This window comes from Coenobita brevimanus, chromosome 97 (assembly GCF_032717465.1).
Source record: "Coenobita brevimanus isolate Jiangsu-jjx chromosome 97, ASM3271746v2, whole genome shotgun sequence".
NCBI lineage: Eukaryota > Metazoa > Arthropoda > Malacostraca > Decapoda > Coenobitidae > Coenobita > Coenobita brevimanus.
The window spans coordinates 39,574,893-39,597,113 of record NC_137050.1 but is presented as its reverse complement, the minus strand read 5'-3'; the positions used below and the strand labels follow the sequence as shown (position 1 = coordinate 39,597,113).

General features: G+C 39.6%; 1 protein-coding gene across 1 annotated transcript in view; it reads right to left on the bottom strand.

Moving 5' to 3' along the window:
* The window catches only part of Hpd (4-hydroxyphenylpyruvate dioxygenase), a 140,875-nt gene that overhangs the window by 85,413 nt on the left and 33,241 nt on the right, over positions 1-22,221 (bottom strand). The window contains exon 3 of the mRNA XM_080283410.1: positions 853-915. Within this exon, the coding sequence (XP_080139536.1) occupies positions 853-915 (63 nt within the window). The remainder of the gene's footprint in view (positions 1-852; positions 916-22,221) is intronic.

Below are 22,221 nucleotides of genomic sequence, written 5' to 3'. Positions count from 1 at the left end.
TGTGGTCGGTGATGTAACGGTAGTATGATAGGGTTGTGGTGAGGTGAGGTGTTGTGGTGAGGTGAGGTGTTGTGGTGAGGTGAGGTGTGGTGCTGCCATGGTAACGTCATCACCGGCTCTCTATATGGAAAAATATACCAAAGGAAGACGTGGTACGAATTCTCAAACAGCGCTTACAATACAACACCTAATAAATATTTCCCACAGTATGAACCGCAACTGTCAGTTTACACACGCAGGTCCCTTACTGCAGCTGGTTTGCTTATCCAGGATGGTCCGTAACTGGAGCCCTCCTATCTTGCGTGCTGTAGGGACGGCTTAATGTCTTGGTGTGAAGAAAGCGTACATTTTGGCTGCTTCATGAAGTAACTATATGAACAGTGTAATAAATGAAAAAAGGTAATATGAGAAAACTGCTCGATAGGTATTAGTAATTCTGGCTAAGCCGTGCCTGCAGCACCCGGAAGTTGGGATCCGTTATAACACATCATCCCGTATACTGCTGATTATTATATTAATTTTGATTCACCTTCATCTGCCCCAGATTTTAGTCTTTTGATGCTCATTTCACGTAGTACAGCGGCAGAATGAGGTAAGTCTATGACTACATTCTCTCCATCGCACTTCAAATGCGAATCTATCATTACAACTCTGCATTCACGATGGAGAAATGATAATTCTGGGTCAAATCTAAGTAAAAAAGTATAGTATCAAATTCTAGTGTCAGTCGGTTGTTACATCTTTGCATCTGAGAGAGAGAGAGAGAGAGAGAGAGAGAGAGAGAGAGAGAGAGAGAGAGAGATGGCAATTTTGGCTAAAGTTAAAGTGCAGACAGTAGCCAAAGAAACTTACCTGCTTGGCGTTGCCCACCCAAAAAGTTACGTGGTCGAAATGCAGGAATTTCCCAGCATCAGGCTGGAAAGATAATAATAACAATAATTATTATCATCATCATCATCATCATTCGGACCTCCTTTCCCACCCTAGGGCAGGGTGAGGATATAATAATAATAATAATAATAGTAATAATAATAATAATAATAGTAATAATAATAATAATAATAATAATAATAACAACAACAACAACAACAACAACTAAAGCACTGTTAAATTGTCCAAAGACAATTCTGATCAAGAAAAACTTCCCACAGACACTGTCTACAAGAAGCCGAGCTTCAAAGGAACCTTTAGGTCAAGGTCACTGATCTTGTGCATGTTACCTTAGGCTATCACAGTCTATAAGCCGCCAAGTTTGGTGGCTCGAACTTTAATCTTTGATGACTCCGGAATATCCGTAAAAGTTCCAATTTTTGACCCTACGACCTAGGCAGTCTCAGAGAATAAACATAACCATTCTCCTTTCCGCGCTGCGTCCACCCTACTGTAGTAAATTTTCAGCCTCCTAGCTTATGTGGTTCATGAGATAACGTGGCTGACTCACCTTTCTGGGTTCCGGATAATATCCGATAATATCAGGAGATCCAGTTTACAGACTAGCACCATATTTGGCCATAAGAAGCGGTCAGCTGTCCGACTTAGTCGGCCAGGTTTGAAGGTTGTAGTCAAATAGCCTTTGAAATATCGCAATGCTAAAATAAGCAATAAAATTATTAATAAAAACAACAACAACAATAATAATAATAATAATAATAATAATAATAATCTATATATCTATTGTCAGACGCCTTAATCCCGTAACAAGTGGCCACAAACAAATCGCCTCCATGTCGCCCTGTCCCCAGCCATTTCACTGCCCTGCTCCCCAGCTCACGACCCCCTCTCACATATACTCCTCCACTCCAACCCTACATCTCATCCTTGGCCTCCCCCTCCACCTCACTCACATACACACTCATCGTCAGTATTTCGCTCTCCATCCTCTCCCCATGGCCAAACCACCTCAGTGTGTTTCTCCAAACGCTTCCTATCACATCCACATCCACACCACAACGCTTCTTCACTTCCTCATTTGTCAGTCTGTCTCTCCATGTGACTCCACATCTTCCTCTCAAATAACTCATTTCCACTGCTCTCACTCTTGACTTGTGTCCCTCCAACACGATCCAAGCTTCACTTCCATATGTTAGAGTTGGTATCACAATACTGTCATGTAGTAACTTTTTCACTTCCATGTTTCTTATCACTGCTTACAAGGAGCCAGCAACCATTCTTCCCTGTTGTACCCTTTCAAGCACTTCACCCGCTAAACTTCCATCCTTACTCAAATCACACTACCTAAGTACTTAAACACGCTCACATTTTCCATTTCCTCCTCATCCAGCCTCACTGTCATGCAGTAACTGTTTCACTTCCATGCTCACTTCCCTGTTTCTTATCACTGTTCTCAAAGAACCAGCAACCTTTCTTCCTTGTCGTACCCTTTCAAGCACTTCACTCTCTATACTTCCATCCTTACTCATCACACTACCCAGTTATTTAAACGCACTCACATTTTCCATTTCCTTTTCATACATCCTCACTGTACATTCAGTGGCTTCATTTCTCTCGAAGACCACAACTTTACTCTTCCCAACATTCACCTTTAGATTCCGTTTCTTACACTACCAAACTCATGTACCAAGCCCTGCAGTTCCCCTTTGTCTTAACTGAACACAGTATCATCTGTAAACAACAGTACAGGTAGTTTCCAAACACTGCCCTCTCTCATTAGGGCCGCTCCAACATCCACTGCCCTACCTTGTATCTCTTTTATAACCCCATCCATATAAAGATTTAACAACCATGAGGACATGACACATCCCTGTTTCAATCCAACCTTCAAACAGAAAAATTCACTCAGTTCACTATCCACACACATTGCAGATTTGGCCCCCTCATACATACTCTTCACGGCATTCTGGAACTTCCCATTTACTCCATATATTCTTAATACTTTCCACAATCCTTGTCTATCCACCTTGTCTTATGCTTTCTCCAAATTCATGAAGGCCGCATACAACTTCTTTCCCTTCTCTAGAAACTCTTTCACTATAGTCCTAAGAATGAATATCTGATCTACACAACCTCTTCCCTTCCTAAAACCTCCCTGTTCTTCTCCAATTAATTCCTCTGTTATTTCCCTCTGTCAATACGTATCCTACCATATACTTTTCTTATTACACTAAGACAAATGCCCCTATGATTACCACACAGTTCTTTTTCCCCTTTTCCTTTGCACAGGGAATAATTATATTTGACTTTCAATCCTTCAAGACTTTACCTTCCTCTCAGGCCAATCTGCACATCTTCCACATCCATTCTACTACTATCTCTACCCCGTGCTTCAGCATTTCACCACACACTCCATCAATTCCTGGGGCTTCCGAATTTTGGCTTTCTTCATTGCCTCCACAACTTCCATCCTACTGATATCTTCCTCTCTTCTAACATCCCTTCTCCTCCCAGCTATTCCCCAGCCACTTATACTCGCATTACTTTCATTCTCTATGTTCAACAATTCCTTAAATAATAATAATAATAATAATAATAATAATAATGTGGAGAGGATGGAGGGTGAAAGACTGATGAAGAGAGTGTATGTGAGTGAGGTGGAGGAGGGAAGAGGGAGGGGAAGGCCGAGGATGAGATGGAGGGATGGGGTGGAGAGGTATATGAGAAAGGGGGGTGTGAGTTGGGAGCAGGGCAGTGAAATGGCGGGGGACAGGGCGACTTGGAGGCGATTTGTTTGTGGCCACCCCAAACGGGATTGAGGCGTCTGGCAATAGATAGCTAGATAGATAATAATTAGAAGACTAAATGTCGGAGACAGTTGCTGATCTTCACATAGGAGAATATTGCTGACAGGCACAACTTATGTTATTTTTAATAACTAAAAAAATGTTGATCAAACATTTATAAGGCCAATAAGCGCCTCATTTATGATTTGGTTTTTCCTGTATGGAAGAGCAATTGCAAAGTGAGGTGACCGATACATTGTAACGTCACGTACGACTGACCTTCAAAATTTTTCAATACAAATGTTTGGAGAATAATTTTATCACGGGATTTCCTTCCATGATTATGTATCTGTAATAGGTTGGGAGTAAACTGAGGTTGAAAATGAATGATTTGTGGACATTTTTAGACCTGGTCAAGGTCACTGAAACTCGTTTTTTGGAATAACTAAAAAACCGTTGGTCAAACTGCCACCCAAAAGTCCACAGACCTGGTTCAGGACAAGACAGAACTTACAGGGCCAAGAAGTGCCTCATTTGTGTGTGTGTGTGTGTGTGTGTGTGTGTGTGTGTGTTTCCATATGGAAGAGCAAGTGATGTAAACTGGGGTGTCCAAAATATGAAAATGTCATGCATGAATAACCTTCAGATTTTTTCTATACAAATGTTTGGAAAATATTTTCATCATACGATTTCCTTCCATATTCGTGTATCTATAATTGTTTTGGGAGTAAACTGAGGTTGAAAATTTATGATTTCTGGACATTTTTGGACCTGTGACCTTGAAAACAGTTCGTCACAGACACAGGGTCGATATAATTGGGTCATGGTGCTGTACATCCTCAATAAGTATGATGAAAATCAGAGACGAAAACTGATGGAATAAGTAAAACAACCAGAAGAGTGTAACCGTCAGAGATGGTTACTGATCTCCACGTATGAGAATGCTGTGTTTTTGAACTAACTTAATAACCGTTTGTCAAACTGCCATCAAAAATTATACAGACCTAGCCCAGGAGAACGTAAAACTTCTAGGACCAAGAAGTGCCTCATTTCTGCTTTGTTTTTTGCTGTATGGAAGAGCAAATGAATTTACTGAAATGTGAGGTATCTCAAGTATCATCATGTAGCAGATGAATGTCCTTCGGATTTCATCTATAAGAATGTTTGGAAAATAATTTTATCATGGGACTACCTTCCATGTTCATATATCTATAGTAGTTTTGCAGTAAACTGGGGTTGGAAAAGCATGATTTTTAAACATTTTTGGACCCGTGACCTTGAAAAGTAAGCCAGGATCACTGAAACCGGGTCAATGTAAAAGGGTCATGATGCTGCACATCCTCAATAAGTATAATAACAACTGGAGACGAAAATGATGGAAAAACAACAACAGTAACAACAAAAACAATAACAACAACAGTAATAATAATAATAATAATAAAATAATAAAATAACTGGTTACCTGCAAACTTATTGTATAGCTGCATTAGGAAAGCTTCTCCGTAACTATTAATGGTACTGATTGTCTTTGTTAGCATGGGTACATTTTACATTTGTCTCAATAACTGGCTAACCTTATGCTAAACTGTAACCAATTCCTTTCAGATACTGAAAGGGACCCCGGCTATATTTCTGTAAAGATAGAGCTTTACAGCTTTTGCGGTTTTCTCTATAATGCATTACAAAACAACTGAGCAGATTTGAGTTCGGTACTTTCCACTGGACTAAATGGCAAAATATTAAGCCAAAATTCTCGGCAAACTGTTTCATCATATGATTTTCAACCACATAGCTGCATCTCAATAAGTTTCTGAGATATTTCAATTTCAAATATGCAATTTTTGCACCAAAAATAAATATATGACCTTAAAAAATAGGTCATCATTAATTTTTGGCGCAAGTACTTGAGTTATCCTAGGATACCATCCTGTATAATATCAAGATCTAAGAAAAAAGTGCAAAGAAAAATAATAATACTTACCAAAACAATAAGTTTCAACATACCAAAACAATAAGTTTCAACATATACTGTATATGGTGAAGCTTAATAATAATATAATAATAACGATGAACACAAAGATCTCCACCTATGGTAATAGGTGGGGATCAAGAACACTGACAAAAACAAGAAAACTTTCCACAGGGATGTGGGAAGCTCTAATATATTTTTGTAGGCTATACCGGTATGTTGTGGAAATATACCCGATTCATTAAGAGTAGATCACTGATAATATACACAATTCATTAAGAGCAGATCACTGACTCAAAAAGCGTGATTTTATCAGAGGCAACTGGCTGGTTGTGTGGCATGAGGTGGTAATTTTTCCCACAAACATGATTTGGGCTGGCCTCACCAGCCCAACTTCTTTTCTTTATAGCCCTGCTGTTATACATATGTTATTTGTGTTTACATCAGGGAACACTGGAATGGTTGTACAATAGGAATGTGTTTTCAGACATTCAGTGTTACCATAATCCAATGAGACACGAGTATAGTATAGTCTATAGAGTATGGCTAAGTCAATCATCAGCTTACACATGTTTATGCTTTTTTGTAACTAATTTGTTATGCAGTCATTAAATCAAATTGAAACTAATGCCATGTCAAACATTTGCTTCTCCTGTACAGGATGGCATTTTTATATTTTATGTAAAGTACAAAATTGAGAAAGATATTTCTTCTATACACCTGAAGGAGTTTGACTAAATTATAACATGTTTGATATATCTGTATGTAATTATGACGACAAGTGGCCAGCTCCATGCTGCCCTTGTTGGTAGTCATGTTTTCTTTTTTTTTTTTTTTTTTTTTTTTTTTTTTTTTAATGTGTCCGACTCTGGGCATAGGCTTCACAGCCTGCTATCAAGGCCCAGCAGTCCTCCTACATACCATACACCTCTACATGTGGCAGGCACTTCTACCTTTCAGAATTATCTGATTCTGACCAACAAGGACACAATGACCAGCCTATGACTTAGCTGTGTCCACAAGGTTTTGGTTGCTAGGCAATTACTCGTTGCCTAGCAACGGCTGAAAATCCATTTTTTTTGTACTTCTCACGTTTTGAGCCTTGAAGCATTACTAATGGGCATACATAGCTCTGACTTCTTTAAGCATAATCTTGAGGTCAGTCCCCATCGGAAGTGTGCCATCCACTTTTCCTCTTTCTCCTCTAGTTTTCGAGTGGCAACCCTGAGAAGATTGGCCCGAGCGTCCATAACAACCAGTATAAGTTTCTAAAAAAATGCCCCCCTAGTTCCCCATTCCTTGGCAGCTTGTTGGAACTGATTGAAAGTTTGCATGCTTATAGACAATGAGTAGTACTACAACTTTCTGTCGTACACCCATGTGCTACATTGGCCAGGTCAGGGGTCAAAGATCATGAATTGCAAAAATGCTGAAAATGGCTAAAATCATGACTCTGCTCCCACCAGATGCTAAGGCTCTGAAGATTACGCCGTGGCCATGATTCTTGGGTGGAATGTTACACTGGAGTGCCACCATAAAGAAATGGCATTTGGTGTCGAAACACATCCAGTCGCTGACATCGCCACCTAGAAGTTGTACCTCTGGTGGGCCATTCCACAAACTTCAGGTTCCCTAGCTCCACAGTGGGTTGATGGAATTGAATGAAACTTTGCATGCTTATAGACCTTAATGAATACTACAAGTGTGCTTCGTACATGCATGACTTTTTTTTTTTTTTTAATGCGAGGAAGAAGGAACCAAAAGCCATGAGCCCGAATTAACACTTCCCTCCAAGAGAAAAACAAAATACAATAGAGAGCCAAATTCAAGATCCAATCATTCTGAGATGCCTGGACACACTGCGTTTGAAAGACTGGAGATCATAGGCAGCTGGAAATACAGACAGAGGGAGACAGTTCCAGAGTTGACCTGTTGCATAAATGAAAGACTGGGAGTAATGGTTAACTCTTGCATTAGAGACTTGGACAGAAAAGGGATGAGAGTTTGGTGCCAGACGGGTGTTATGCGCCCGTAGTAGAGGTGGAGGAATGCAAGCAGACAGGTCAGAGGAGCAGTGACCATTAAAGTAGCAATAGAAAAGAGATAAAGATGCAACAATGCGGCAAAGAGACAGAGGTTGAAGGGAGTCAGTAAGAGGAAGAGAGTTAATGAGACAAAAAGCCTTTGACTCCACCCTATTGAGAAGAGCTGTACGTGGGGAGCCTCCCCACACATGAGAATTGTATTCCACACAGGGGCGGATAAAACCCCTGTATAGAGTCAACAATTGTGCAGGGTTAAAGAAAGAGCGGAGTCGGCTTAGCAAACCCAATCTCTTGGAAGCAGATTTTACAAGAGATGCAATATGATCTTTCCAAGATAAGTCCCGAGTAAATGAAACCCCAAGCATGTTCAGGGATGATGCAGGACTAAGCTGAATATTATTAAACATTAATGGGTATACCTGTGGAAGATTTTGTTGGGTTGATAGGTGTAAGAACTGAGTCTTAGATGCATTAAAAACAACCATATTATTTTTATCCCAGTCAGAGATACGAGCCAAGTCAGACATTAGGTGTGCCATAGCCTCAACCCTTGTTTGTTGAAATAACTGTTGAGATGGGCGTTGCGGGAACTGAATGGAAAGGTGAAGGGTGGAGTCATCAGCGTATGAGTGGATAGGGTTAGATGTACAGCTTAGAAGATCGTTGATGAATAAAAGGAAGAGAGTTGGTGATAGGACAGAGCCCTGAGGAACACCACTGTTGATAGATCTAGGAGAAGAACGATGGCCGTCTACAACAGCGGCTATAGAACGACCAGAAAGGAAGCTAGCGATGAAGGCACAGACAGAAGGATAGAAACCGTAGGAGGGCAGTTTGGAAATTAAAGATTTATGCTAGACTTGATCGAAAGCCTTTGAGATGTCAAGTGCAATGGCAAAGGTTTCGCCAAAGTCCCGAAAGGAGGATGACCAGGAGTCTGAAAGGTAGGTGAGAAGATCGCCAGTGGAGCGTCCCTGACGGAACCCGTACTGACGATCAGAAAGAAGGTTGTGATAGGAAAGATGCCTTAAAATTTTTCTATTGAGAATTGACTCGAAAACTTTTGAAATACAGGACGTTAAAGCAATTGGACGATAGTTGGAGGGTTGGGAGTGGTCACCCTTCTTTGGGACTGGCTGAATGAGAGCAAACTTCCAGCAAGAAGGAAAGGTACAAGTTGACAGACAAAGGCGAAAGAGTTTGCCTAGGCAGGGTGTAAGCACAGAAGCACAGTTCTTGAGAACAACAGGAGGGACCCCATCATGCCCATATGCCTTGTTAGTATTGAGGCCAGTGATGGCAGAAAATACATCAGATGAAGAAATTTTAATGTCAGCCATGAGGAAGTCAGAGGGGGGAAGTGATGGAGGAACAGCACCGGAATCGTCTAAGGTGGAATTGGAGAAGAAAGTCTGTGCGAAGAGATCTGCTTTATCAGTAGAAGAAATAGCTACAGAACCATCAGAGTAGAAAAGAGGAGGGAAGGATGATGAGGTAAAGTTGTTAGAAAGGTTTTTAGCAAGGTGCCAGAAGGAGCGGGAAGAATTCGAGTTAGAGAGTTGAGCGCATTTAGTATGGATGGAATTATTTTTAGTAGAGCGAAAAACAGACTTAGCACGATTCCGGGCAGAAACGTAAAGATGATGTGATTCAGGAGTGGTTTGGCTCCGGTACCTTTTGTAGGCCCTCTCCTTGTTGCGGACAGCATTGGAACAAGCGTGATTAAACCAAGGCTTTCTTGCGTTAGTCAAAGGATATGAGAAAGGAATGTATGCTTCCATGCCCGAGAGAATAACCTCCGTAATGCGCACTCAGATGGCTCACGGCCATGGAAGCAATAATCATTCCAGGGAAAATCAAAGAAGTACTGCCTGAGGGCCTCCCAGTCCGCGGCTCCAAAATGCCACAGACGACGTTTCCCTGGAGGGTCCACAGGCCGTACCGGAGTGATAGGACAGGTTAAGGTGATAAGGTTGTGATCGGAGGAGCCCAACGGAGAGAAAAGATTAACAGAATAAGCAGAAGGATTAGTTGTGAGGAAGAGGTCAAGTATGTTGGAGCTCTCTCCAAGGCGGTCTGGGATATGGGTAGGGTGCTGTACAAGCTGCTCTAGGTCATTAAGGATAGAAAAGATGTAGGCTTGTTCACCTGGTGGATCAGGTCAGAGGTCAATGGTCATCAAGTGCAGAAAATATGAAAAGTGTAAATATTATGACCTTGCTCGTGTGAAATGGTAAGGCTCTGAAGATTATTAAGCCAGGGCCATAATTCTTGGGTGGAACGTTGCACTGGAGTACCTCCATTTTACTTTTAGTGTCGAAACTCACTTCTGGTCGCTGACAAAGCTTGGTCCGCTGAGAGCTGGCCATCGTCGCCTACTGGCTTTTTTTTTTCTTTCTTTGTAATCATACTGTGCTCTGTACTAGGAGAGAGAGAGAGAGAGAGAGAGAGAGAGAGAGAGAATAACACTAAGAGAAAGGTTTGTGTTACTTTTCATTGCACCGTGTGTTAATAACCGTAATCTTCATACAGTACATATTGCATTAAACTTAAAAAAAAAGGGGGGGGTTTCATGGTCAGAAATATCAAACTTATCATTACATATGAATTTTTTGGCAAAGATATCTACAATTTGTTAATGATTTGTGGTGCCATTGATGACAATGACCTTTCTAAACATTTCCTTGTTACTTAGAAACATTAACTTGTTTTATTAATTTTTACCCCCTATATAGCATTACATATCTCTCTGCTTTTAAAAATTCTCACTGGATGTTTCGGCATTGGTACACATCCTGGTGCCTCATAGATTGATCAAGGTAACAAAACTCCATCAAGATATCAAAATTCATGAAAAAAAATATATATATATATATACAACTCCGCTGTGATCTCTGTCCCAACAGCCGGTGGCATTCTTGTTGTTGTTGTTGTTATCATTATTATTATTACCAATCCCGCAAAGTAGGACAGTATTATTTTCGGCAAGTCCCCCATACCGTTGTGTGAGATTCACCCTGTCTGTCTGTCTATGTTTGTGTCTGTGTTGGAACTCCTCCTAGGCCGTTTGATGGATCTGAATGAACTTCCCATGTGATCTACCATCATATAAAATTTTCTAGCCAGCTCCTTCACCAAATTAAAAAAAAAAATCAGAAATAACAAAAGGAGAACAGATATGGCTTTGATGTCTTAGTACTGTATACAGGTCTACTGTACATTGGACTTTTATCCATACTGAGATATTTAAGAAGCGTGACTCCCCTCGTGATTTTTTTGGAGGGTTAGTCCCCTCCCAAATATAAGAATAATAAGTAACATGGAAAAATGAGCCCAGAGATTTCTATAAAACTTTCCAGGCCAGATCGTCTTGTTCCTTGATAATGTCTTCCACTGTATGAAATTTTTAACCATTAATTTTAGGGGGTCAGCCCCTTCCAAAATTTATAGAGGATACAAAAGAGGGAAAGGAGAGCAGATATCACTTTTATATCTTAGTACATACAATACTGAACAAAAAACTGTCATCTGTAATGCGACATTCAGAGAGGACAGTCCTCTACCCACAAATATACATAATCAGAAAAAGGGAAAAGATTTGAATAAAGCTTCCCAGGTGAGATCGTCTGATTACTCAGAAAATCTTCCGCTACTTATATTTTTCCATCATGATTTGTAGAGCGGTCAGCCTTCCTCGCCTTATTAAAAATTCCCAGAAAAACGTACAACGAGGTCAGATACAGCTTTGATATCTTAAAACATGATGTACAACAGACTCTCCGCCGTCACACGATATTTGGGAAATGTGACCCTTCCTCAATAATTATAACTGCTACAACCACAACTACTGCTACTACTACTATTTGGTACTTTTTTCACATCCGCAAAGTAAAAACGACTAGACAAGGGGAAACGGAGCACATGGATCTGAAAGAAATCGGCTTTCATATTGCAGCACTGAGTATGCAGCTTCTGTCTTTTTCTGAATGCACAAGAAGAAAATGAACATCAATTTTATTATCATTATCAATCTTGCAAAGCATGATGGAAACATTTTCGGCAACTCGCCCTATACTGCTGCACGAGAATCAGCCTGTGTGTGTGTGTGTGTGTGTGTGCATTAACTCCTCCAAGGCTACTGGAAGAATTACAATGAACCTTCTCAGGTTCCGTTTGGTTACTCCGAAGGTCTCCCACTATATAAAACTTTCCAATCATGATTTTATGAAGTGTTCGACACCAAAAAATAAATCTCAGAAAGAGTGAAACGAAAGCAGATGAGGCTTTGATGTCGTAGTACATGTCGCACAACAGACTCATTAATTTTTTATTGCAATATGTGGGGAGCGTGACCCCTCACTGATTCTTGAGGGGTAAGGGGTGAGCCCCGTCCCAAAAATAAAAGCGATCAGAAATAGGAGGAAAGTGAGTATGTGGATTTAAAAAAAATCTCAGGTCGGTTCACTTAGTTTCTTGATAAAGTCTTCCACCAATGTTTTTACAGGAGTTAGCCCCAATCCAAAATTTATAAAGAATACGAAATAGAGGAAAGAGGTCATATATCACTTTGACACCTTAATACATGTTGTAGAAGTTTAAAGGGTGAAGTACTTGAAGGGGTGCAACAAGGAAGAAAAGTTGCTGGTTCCTTGAAAGCAGTGATAAGAAATGGGGAAGTGAGCATGCAAGTGAAAAAGTTACAACATGACAGTATTGTGATACCAACTCTAACGTATGGAAGTGAAGCTTGGACCTTGCTGGAGGGACAGAAGTCAAGAGTGAGAGCAGTGGAAATGAGTTATTTGAGAGGAGCCTGTGGAATCACATAGAGAGACAGACTGACAAATGAGGATGCGAAGGAGCGTTGTGGTGTGGATGTGGATGTAAAAGGAAGCGTTAGGAGAAACACACTGAGATGGTTTGGCCATGTGGAGAGAATGGAGAGTCAGAGACTGACGAGGAGAGTGTATGTGAGTAAGGTGGAGGGGGGACAAAGAGGGAGAGACCAAGGATGAGATGGAGCGATGTAGTGGTGAGGTATATGAGAGAGGGGGATGTGAGCTGGGAGCAGGGCAATGAAATGGCGGGGGACAGGGTGACATGGAAGCGATTTGTTTGTGGCCACCCCTTAAGGGATTAAGGCGCATGGCAATAGAGAGAGAGATAGATAGAATGGCCTCCCATCTGCTAAATACTACAACTAGTAACTACTACTACTAACACTAATTTATATATATATATATATATATATATATATATATATATATATATATATATATATATATATATATATATGTGTGTGTGTGTGTGTGTGTGTGTGTGTGTCTGTTCTTACCTAACTGTATCTTTACAGGAATGAGTCAAGCTCGTACTGTCCCGTGTCTTAAACCATATTTATCGTACATATCCTTAAATTTCTGAATTGTTTTGGCACACACTATTTCATTCGGTAGTGCATTCCATTGATCAATTGCTCTGTTTGGGAAACTGAATTTCCTTACGTCTTTATCACCTCTCTTCTTATGCAGTTTTTTGCAGTGTCCTCTTGCTGATGCTTCTCCATATATTAAGTAATCATTTATGTCTATTTTCTCCTTTCCTGATATGCACTTATATAGCATTATCATGTCACCTCTTTTCCTTCTCTCCTGTAGTGTTGGTAGATTCAGTTTATTTAGTCTTTCTTTGTAGCTTAGGTCCCTTAAGCTTGGTATCCATCTTGTAGCGGCCCTTTGAACTTTATCAATCTTGTCTATATGCTTTTTGAGATGAGGACTCCAGACTATTGATGCATATTCCAGGGTTGGTCTAAAGAATGATGTTATTATCCTTCTTAGCATGTCTTCATTTATGTATGTGAATGCTATTCTCATATTTGCAAGCAGTGTATACATGTTCCGCACCTTCTCGCTGATGTGGTCAGCCGGAGATAGTCTGTTATTGATAATCACACCTAGGTCTTTCTCTCTTTCTGATGTGTATAGGGTTTTATTTCCTAACTTATAATCCCAATCAGGTCTTTTTCCACTTTTACCAAACTTGATTACGTGACACTAGTCCACATTGAATTCCATTTGCCATGTACTACTCCATTCATGAAGTTTATTTAATTCTTCTTGTAGCTCCCTACAAGAGTCTGTGCTAGTAATTCTCCTTTGTATTTTTGCATCATCTGCAAACATATTCAGATAGCTCTCATTTCCAGTGTTACTGTTTATATCATTTATGTACACTAAAAACATGATTGGTGCCAGCACCGAACCCTGTGGTACTCCACTAGTCACTTCTTTCCATGATGAGTAGTTTCCTCTTAGTACTGTCCTCATTTCTCTTTTTATGAGAAAGTCTTGCATCCAACAAAACAGTTTGCCTCGAATTCCTCCTTGATGGTACAGCTTCCATAAAAGTCTTTGGTGTGGTTCTGTGTCAAAAGCTTTCTTGAAATCTAAATAGATACTGTCCACCCATCCTTCCCTTTCCTGTATTGTGTTTGTTACTCTGTCATAGTAGCTCAACAGATTAGTAACACATGATTTTCCTTTTCTGAAACCAAACTGTCTTTCTGTTATCATACTGTGTTCTTCTAGATGATTTACCCAAGCTTTTCTTATAAGTTTTTCTAATACCTTGCTTACAACACTGGTCAGTGATACTGGTCGGTAGTTGAGAGGATTTTGTCTATTTCCTTTCTTGAATAAGGGGACTATATTTGCTTTTTTCCAAATATCAAGTAGTTTCCCTTGACTCAAGGATTTCTTGAAAATTAAAAATAATGGTTTACTTAACTCCTTTGCACATTCTTGTAACACCCAACATGAAATTTCATCAGGACCACTTGCTTTTCCTCTGTCTAATCAACTTAACTCCTCCTGTATTACTTTTTCTGCTATTTGTATATCTGGTAGTATGTGTGGACATGCGTGTTCCACATAGTCCCTCTCAAAATTTTTTTCTTCTGTAAAATCTAATTGGAAATTCTTATTTAGTGCTTCACAAATATCTTCCTCTTGTGTATAAGTGATTCCCTCGTCCGTAATGGATTGTATTATATCTTTTACTTTGGTTTTGCTTCTGATATAGCTGTAAAACAGCTTTGGTTGATCACTACCTTTATTTATTATATCCTCCTCAAACTGTTTTTGGGCTTCCCTCCTTATTCTTGTATAGTCGTTTCTTGCCTGTTTGTAATTATTATACGCCCTTTCACTATTGTGTCTTCTGTATCTATTCCACAACACATCTCTTCTTTCTTTTGATTTTTTACATTCCGTATTGAACCATTTCTGTATTTTCTTATCTGCTTCTTTGTGCTGTGGGATGTACTTCTGGACTCCTATTTCATAAAATTCACAGAATTTTTTATATACAGCATATCTTGTCCTCTAAGCTCATTTTCCCAATCAACTTCTAAGAAATACTTCTTTAGGTCTTGATAATTTCCCTTTTTATAGTTTAGGCTGTTTTTGTAACTGTCATTGCTGTTAACTATGTCATATGCTATCCTGAAGTTATAATTTAGTACTGCATGATCGCTTTTGCCGAGTGGAGGGTGATATATTAAACTGTCAATGTCATTTTCTTGCCTAGTAAATATTAGATCTAGCACTGAAGGTACATCGTCCTCTTTTTCTAGTGGTTTCCCTCACATGTTGCGTTAAGAAAAACTCTTGTACGAGATCCAGGAGCTTTTGGTCCCAACAGCTTTCTTGGCTATTTATATCTAGAGTATTCCAATTTATATTTGTATTGAAGTCCCCAGTTAGTATAGTTCTTTCCGATTTCTCTTCCATTTTATGTAGCAATGATCTTATACTCTGAATTGTACTCTCTGCCAGGTCCTCATATTCGTCTCTTTCCCATGTGTTTGATCTGGGTGGCATGTACAAATTGGCTACAATTACTTTACCTTCAGATGTGTCGATCTCTACTGCAATCAGTTCTACTTGCGATGGTATATCTAGGTTTATTTCCTTGACTTTTAGATTTTTCTTAGTTAATATTATAATTCCTCCTTCTTTTTTTAAATTTCTCTCTCTTCTCCATATATTGTATTCCTCTAAGTTTAGTATGTCATTGGATATCCTTGGTGTTAATTTTGTTTCAGTTAGGCATATTATTTGTGGTTCATTTTCTCTGACATAATCATTCATCTCTAGTAATTTAGATACCATTCCATCCACATTTGAGTACATCAACTTTATCATCTTATTTATATACTTGTCATGACATGGTTCTACTACCTTCCTCCTTTTTATTCCAACCTGTTTGTGTACCACTTTCGTACCTGCAATCCTATTACTTTGTAAAAAAAAATTTCTTCTCCTCTTCTGATCTTCCCTCATTTTTTGTTTTTGCTTCCTCCCTTTTCTCTTTCAGTAATTCCAGTTCCTCTTGTGTTAGGCATCTTTTTATCCATACGTTTTTGAACTCCTCTTTTTCCATAAGATTCTTTGCATTTTTTAGTATCTCTTCCACAGTGTTTACACTCTAGAAAGTCACCTTTAGAGGTCTTGTCTTGCTTTTCTCATATTTCCCTAACCTTTTGTGTTCCTCTATGTCTTTACTACAGATTTCCTCTGATACTTCTTTCAGTAAGCTCATTACATTTGCCATCTCCTTTTTATCTCTAGTGATCTTGTTTTTAATTTCTTCCTCTTCTATACCAGTGATTACTATTGATTTATTTATTTCTACTGAATCTCTGACTAACTTTGGATTGTTTTGGATTATTCTTTTCACTTCCTTTTTAATGCTTTTTTCCTCCACCCTTGTTTCTAAGTCTTTCTTTACTTTCACCATTTCAGCATACGTGGTTTCTACATCATTTTTGTAGCTTTGCACAGCTTCATTCACCTGTGTTATCTTCTCAATATCACTGCTCTGGTCCATAAGACTGCTTGCTTGTCTAATTGTCTCTGTGTCATTTTTTAACTCTTCGATAACACTCTCGTGATTGACTACTGTACTTCCCATTTCACTCACTTTCTTCCTAAGCGTACTCAATTCCACTGTTAGTTCACTGATGGTTGTGTCTTTCTTATTGGCCTCCCTTCCTAGTTTTTCTATCTCTTCCTTTTGCAAGTGCATTTGCTTCTTTATTTCATCAATTTCATTTTTAGAAAGCCATTTCTAGTTTGTGTACACGTTCAACCAGTCTATTGTGAGTCTCCACTTCAACCAGTTCTTGGTAGAAATCATCATTTTGCTTTTTACTTTTATCCCTTTTCTTTTCCAAATTTGTTTTACTGAAGTATGTATCCATTTTGTAATACTAAATGAACAGAGTATGTACTTACAGAGTATGTACACTTTCCCCGTGTTGCTGTAGTATAAACAAACCCAGCTGACTCAACGCATCGTGGTTCTTTGTTCTGTTTGAACCAGTCTTATTTAAACTTATTATTTCTTTTCCTTTTAATAATGAAAAATCATTTAGTCTAACCTGGTACACAGCTTGACTCATTCAAAGATACTAATTTAGGTATTGCCACTGGCCGTGTTGGTCTGGTATGGAGCGCCGGTGACGGACATCTACCTCCGATAATTCCCTCAGCGTGTGTGTGTGTGTGTCTGTGTGTGTGTGTGTGTGTGTACCGGTATGTATATATAATGTTTTTAAATATTATTTTTTACTGCATATTTTAACGACTGTTGATCAACTTCCGCTCATGCGTACATGCATGTTTTTGTGGACAAGGAAAAGAGTCATAAGAACAGGCTGAAACAATGGTAACTGTAGAGGGATGCTGTGAGTGATGTACTTTTTTACGTACAGTTTATATCTGCGGGTAAAAATTGTAATTGTAATTACTGAGCACTGCTGTTGATGTTGTATTTAGAACCTATCTGTAACATGTATTGTACATAATATAGAATGATGTTATGAAACTATGTAATTACATTACGAAATGAAATGAAATTACTACTACTCCTTTTTGTTTTCTTTTTTAATCGGCATGCATATTGTTGGATTGGATATCCGGTGTCCTTATTTTTCCTGAATGCATATGAAGATACTTCGCATCTACTTTACCATTATTATCAGTACTGCAAAGTAGGATGGTATCATTTTCGGCAACTTGTCCTCTGCCGTTGCACTAGATTAAACCAGTGTGTGTGTGTGTGTGTGTGTGTGATTCACCGGGTCGGTCAGGATCACTTGATGGTCGTGATGATCAGCTTTTACACTCCTGGAAGGGAGCTGAGAGCTCATATAGTCCGATCTAAGGGCAAGGCTGTGACCTTCACACACGTACACACCCGTCCCCTTGCTCAAGGGGGACAGTAACCACCCACTTCGTCAGTGAAACTTTTCGTAACCTGAGCGAGGCGCGAACTCCCGTCCACCAGTTGGCAAGCGAGAACGTTACCACTGCACCAGCGAGCGGTAGTGTGTGTGTGTGTGTGTGTGTGTGTTCTTACCTAATTCTTACTAATTGTATATTTACAGGAATGAGTCAAGCTCGTACTGTCCCGTACATATCCTTAAATTTGTGAATTGTTTTGGCACACACTATTTCATTCGGTAGTGCATTCCATTGATCAGTTGCTCTGTTTGGGAAACTGAATTTCCTTACGTCTTTATCACCTCTCTTCTTATGCAGTTTTTTGCAGTGTCCTCTTGCTGATGCTTCTCCATATGTTAAGTAATCATTTATGTCTATTTTCTTCTTCCCTGATATGCACTTATATAGCATTATCATGTCACCTCTTTTCCTTCTCTCTTGTAGTGTTGGTAGATTCAGTTTATTTAGTCTTTCTTCGTAGCTTAGGTCCCTTAAGCTTGATATCCATCTTGTAGCGACCCTTTGAACTTTTCCAATCTTGTCCATGTGTTTTTTTGAGATGAGGACTCCAGACTATTGACGCATATTCCAGGGTTGGTCTAATAAATGATGTTATTATCCTTCTTAGCATGTCTTCATTTATGTATGTGAATGCTATTCTCATATTTGTAAGCAGTGTATACATGTTCCGTACCTTCTCGCTGATGTGGTCAGCCGGAGATAGTCTGTTATTGATAATCACACCTAGGTCCTTCTCTCTTTCTGATGTGTATAGGGTTTTATTTCCTAACTTATAATCCCAATCAGGTCTTTTTCCACTTTTACCAAACTTGATTACATAACACTTGTCCACATTGAATTCCATTTGCCATGTATTACTCCATTCATGAAGTTTATTTAATTCTTCTTGTAGCTTCCTACAAGAGTCTGTGCTAGTAATTCTCCTTTGTATTTTTGCATCATCTGCAAACATATTCAGATAGCTCTCATTTCCAGTGTTACTGTTTATATCATATATGTACACTAAAAACATGATTGGTGCCAGCACTGAACCCTGTGGTACTCCACAAGTCACTTCTTTCCATGATGAGTAGTTTCCTCTTAGTACTGTTCTCATTTCTCTTTTTATGAGAAAGTCTTGCATCCAACAAAACAGTTTGCCTCGAATTCCTCCTTGATGGTACAGTTTCCATAAAAGTCTTTGGTGTGGTACTGTGTCAAAAGCTTTCTTGAAATCTAAATAGATACTGTCCACACATCCTTCTCTTTCCTGTATTGTGTTTGTTACTCTGTCATAGTAGCTCAACAGATTAGTAACACATGATTTTCCTTTTCTGAAACCAAACTGTCTTTGTGTTATCATACTGTGTTCTTTAAGATGATTTACCCAAGCTTTTCTTATAAGCTTTTCTAATACCTTGCTTACAACACTGGTCAGTGAAACTGGTCGGTAGTTGAGTGGATTTTGTCTATTTCCTTTCTTGAATAAGGGGACAATATTTGCTTTCTTCCAAATATCAGGTAATTTACCTTGACTCAAGGATTTTTGAAAATTAAAAATAATGGTTTACTTAACTCCTTTGCACATTCTCGTAGTACCCAACATGAAATTTCATCAGGACCACTTGCTTTTCCTCTGTCTAATTTACTTAACTCCTCCTGTATTACTTTTTCTGCTATTTGTATATCTGGTAGTATGTGTGGACATGCATGCTCCACATAATCCCTCTCAAAACTTTTTTCTTCCGTAAAAACTAAATGGAACTTCTTATTTAGTGCTTCACAAATATCTTTCTCCTGCGTATAAGTGATTCCCTCATCCATAATGGATTGTATTATATCTTTTACTTTGGTTTTTCTTCTGATGTAGCTGTAAAACAGCTTTGGTTGATCACTACTTTTATTTATTATATCCTCCTCAAACTGTTTTGGGCTTCCCTCCTTATTCTTGTATAATCGTTTCTTGCCTGTTTGTAATTATTTTACGCCCTTTCACTATTGTGTCTTCTGTATCTATTCCACAACACATCTCTTCTTTCTTTTGATTTTTTACATTCCGTATTGAACCATTTCTGTATTTTCTTATCTGCTTCTTTGTGCTGTGGGATGTACTTCTGGACTCCTATTTCATAAAATTCACAGAATTTTTTATATACAGCATTTAAATCTTGTCCTTTAAGCTCATTTTCCCAATCAACTTCTAAGAAATACTTCTTTAGGTCTTCATAATTTCCCTTTTTATAGTTTAGGCTCTTTTTGTAACTTTCATTGCTGTTAACTATGTCATATGCTATCCTGAAGTTGTAATTTAGTACTGCATGATCGCTTTTGCCGAGTGGATGGTGATATATTAAACTGTCAATATCATTTTCTTGCCTAGTAAATATTAGATCTAGCACTGAAGGTACATCGAGTCCTCTTTTTCTGGTGGTTTCCCTCACATGTTGCGTTAGGAAAAACTCTTGCACAAGATCCCCCCTGGGGGTAGGGGGGTTTCAAGAATACTTCCCGAGTATCCCTGCTTGTCGTACGAGGCGACTAAAAGGGTTGGTGGTGGGTTAATGTCCCACCCCGTAAAAAGAATTAACTAAAAAGGCGAACAAAGTGCCTCGGACCCGGACGGACCATACGTTGACGACTAAGGAACGGACGAGGTACATTCTTAGGGTGGGAACGTGGAATGTGAGAGGAGTGAATGATGAAATGAAAGAGAGAGAGATTGTTCAGGTGCTTCAGGATGCAAAAGTGGATACATGTGGATTGACTGAAACTAAATGGAAAGATGAAAGGGTGAGAGAATGGGAATATGGTTTAGGTATATGTATGGGAGTCAATGAAAATGAGAGGGCAAGAGAGGGAGTATGTCTGATGATAAGCAAGAAGTGGAAGGAGAATATATGAGAGTATGGAACAGTGGGTGCAAGGATTGTATGGGTGAGGATGAAAGTAGGTATACAAGCGTGGGCGATTGTATGTGTGTATGCCCCAACAGAGGATCGAGTGGCAAGAGTGAAAGGTGAGCTTTGGGCGAGTGTAGAAGTGTATGGACAAGTTTGAGAGAAGCGAGAGAGTGCTGTTGATTGGAGACATGAATGGCAAAGTTGGGAATGTACGAGTGGATGGAGTGGTTGGTCAGTGGGGTGTGTCAGCTGACGTAGATGGGAATGGAAGTGCTTTGGTGGACATCTGCGCTTGTAAGGGGTTGGCAATAGCCAGCACCTACTTTCGGCATAAGATGATCCACCGGTATACATGGAAAGTAATGAGGAGGATGGATGGTGAACTTGTTGAACGAAAGGCAATGATAGACTACGTGTGTGTGGATGAGCGAATGAGAAGACAAGTGTTGGATGCAAGAGTGTGAAGAGGGTGGGGGAATGGAGTCTCGGACCATCACTTAGTGATGGCCAAGTTAGAGCTGCAAAGAAAGTGGTTGAGGAGACGAAGGGGAAGACAGGAGGAAGCAACTCCTGTGAGAAGAGTGGAGAAATTGCAAGATAGTGAGAAAATGACAGAGTATAAGAGCATAGTGGAAGAAAGACTGGGAAGGTATGAGCTAGAGCAGATGGAAGGGGTAGAAGACGTATGTAAGATATTCATGGAAGAGATAGGTGCAGCGTGTGAGGCGGTTTGTGGAGTGAGGAGGAGATGCAAGGGTATGCAAGGGACAGCATGGTGGAATGATGAGGTGAAACGAGCTGTGGAACAAAAGAAGAAGGCATATAGTGAATGGTTAGCGAGTAGAGGTAGGAGAGAAGATGAGAGAGAGAAGAGAGAGGTATATGTGAGCAGGAGAAGGGAGGTTAAGAGACTGGTGAAGGAGAGTAAAAAGAAAGTGGATGAGGAGTTTGGGAGGAATCTGAGTGTGAAATGGAGGGAGAGTAAGAAATTGTTTTGGAAGGAGGTAAAGAAAGTAAGGCAGTGTGAAAGGGGAAATAGTAGGGGAGTGAAAGATAGGAATAATAGATTGTTGGTGGAGAAGAGAGAGAAACTGAGGAGATAGAAGGAGCACTTTGAGGATTTGTTGAATGTGGAGAGTGAGAGCAGTGCGAGTATAAGTGGTTGGGGAATGGCTGGGAGAAGAAGAGATGAGAGGAGGGAGGAAGAGATCAGTAGGGCGGAAGTAGTGGAAGCGATGAAGAATATTAAGTTGGGAAAGGCCCCAGGAATTGATGGAGTGTGTGGTGAAATGCTTAGGTATGGGGGTGAGATTGTTGTGGAGTGGATATGGAAGTTGTGTAGAT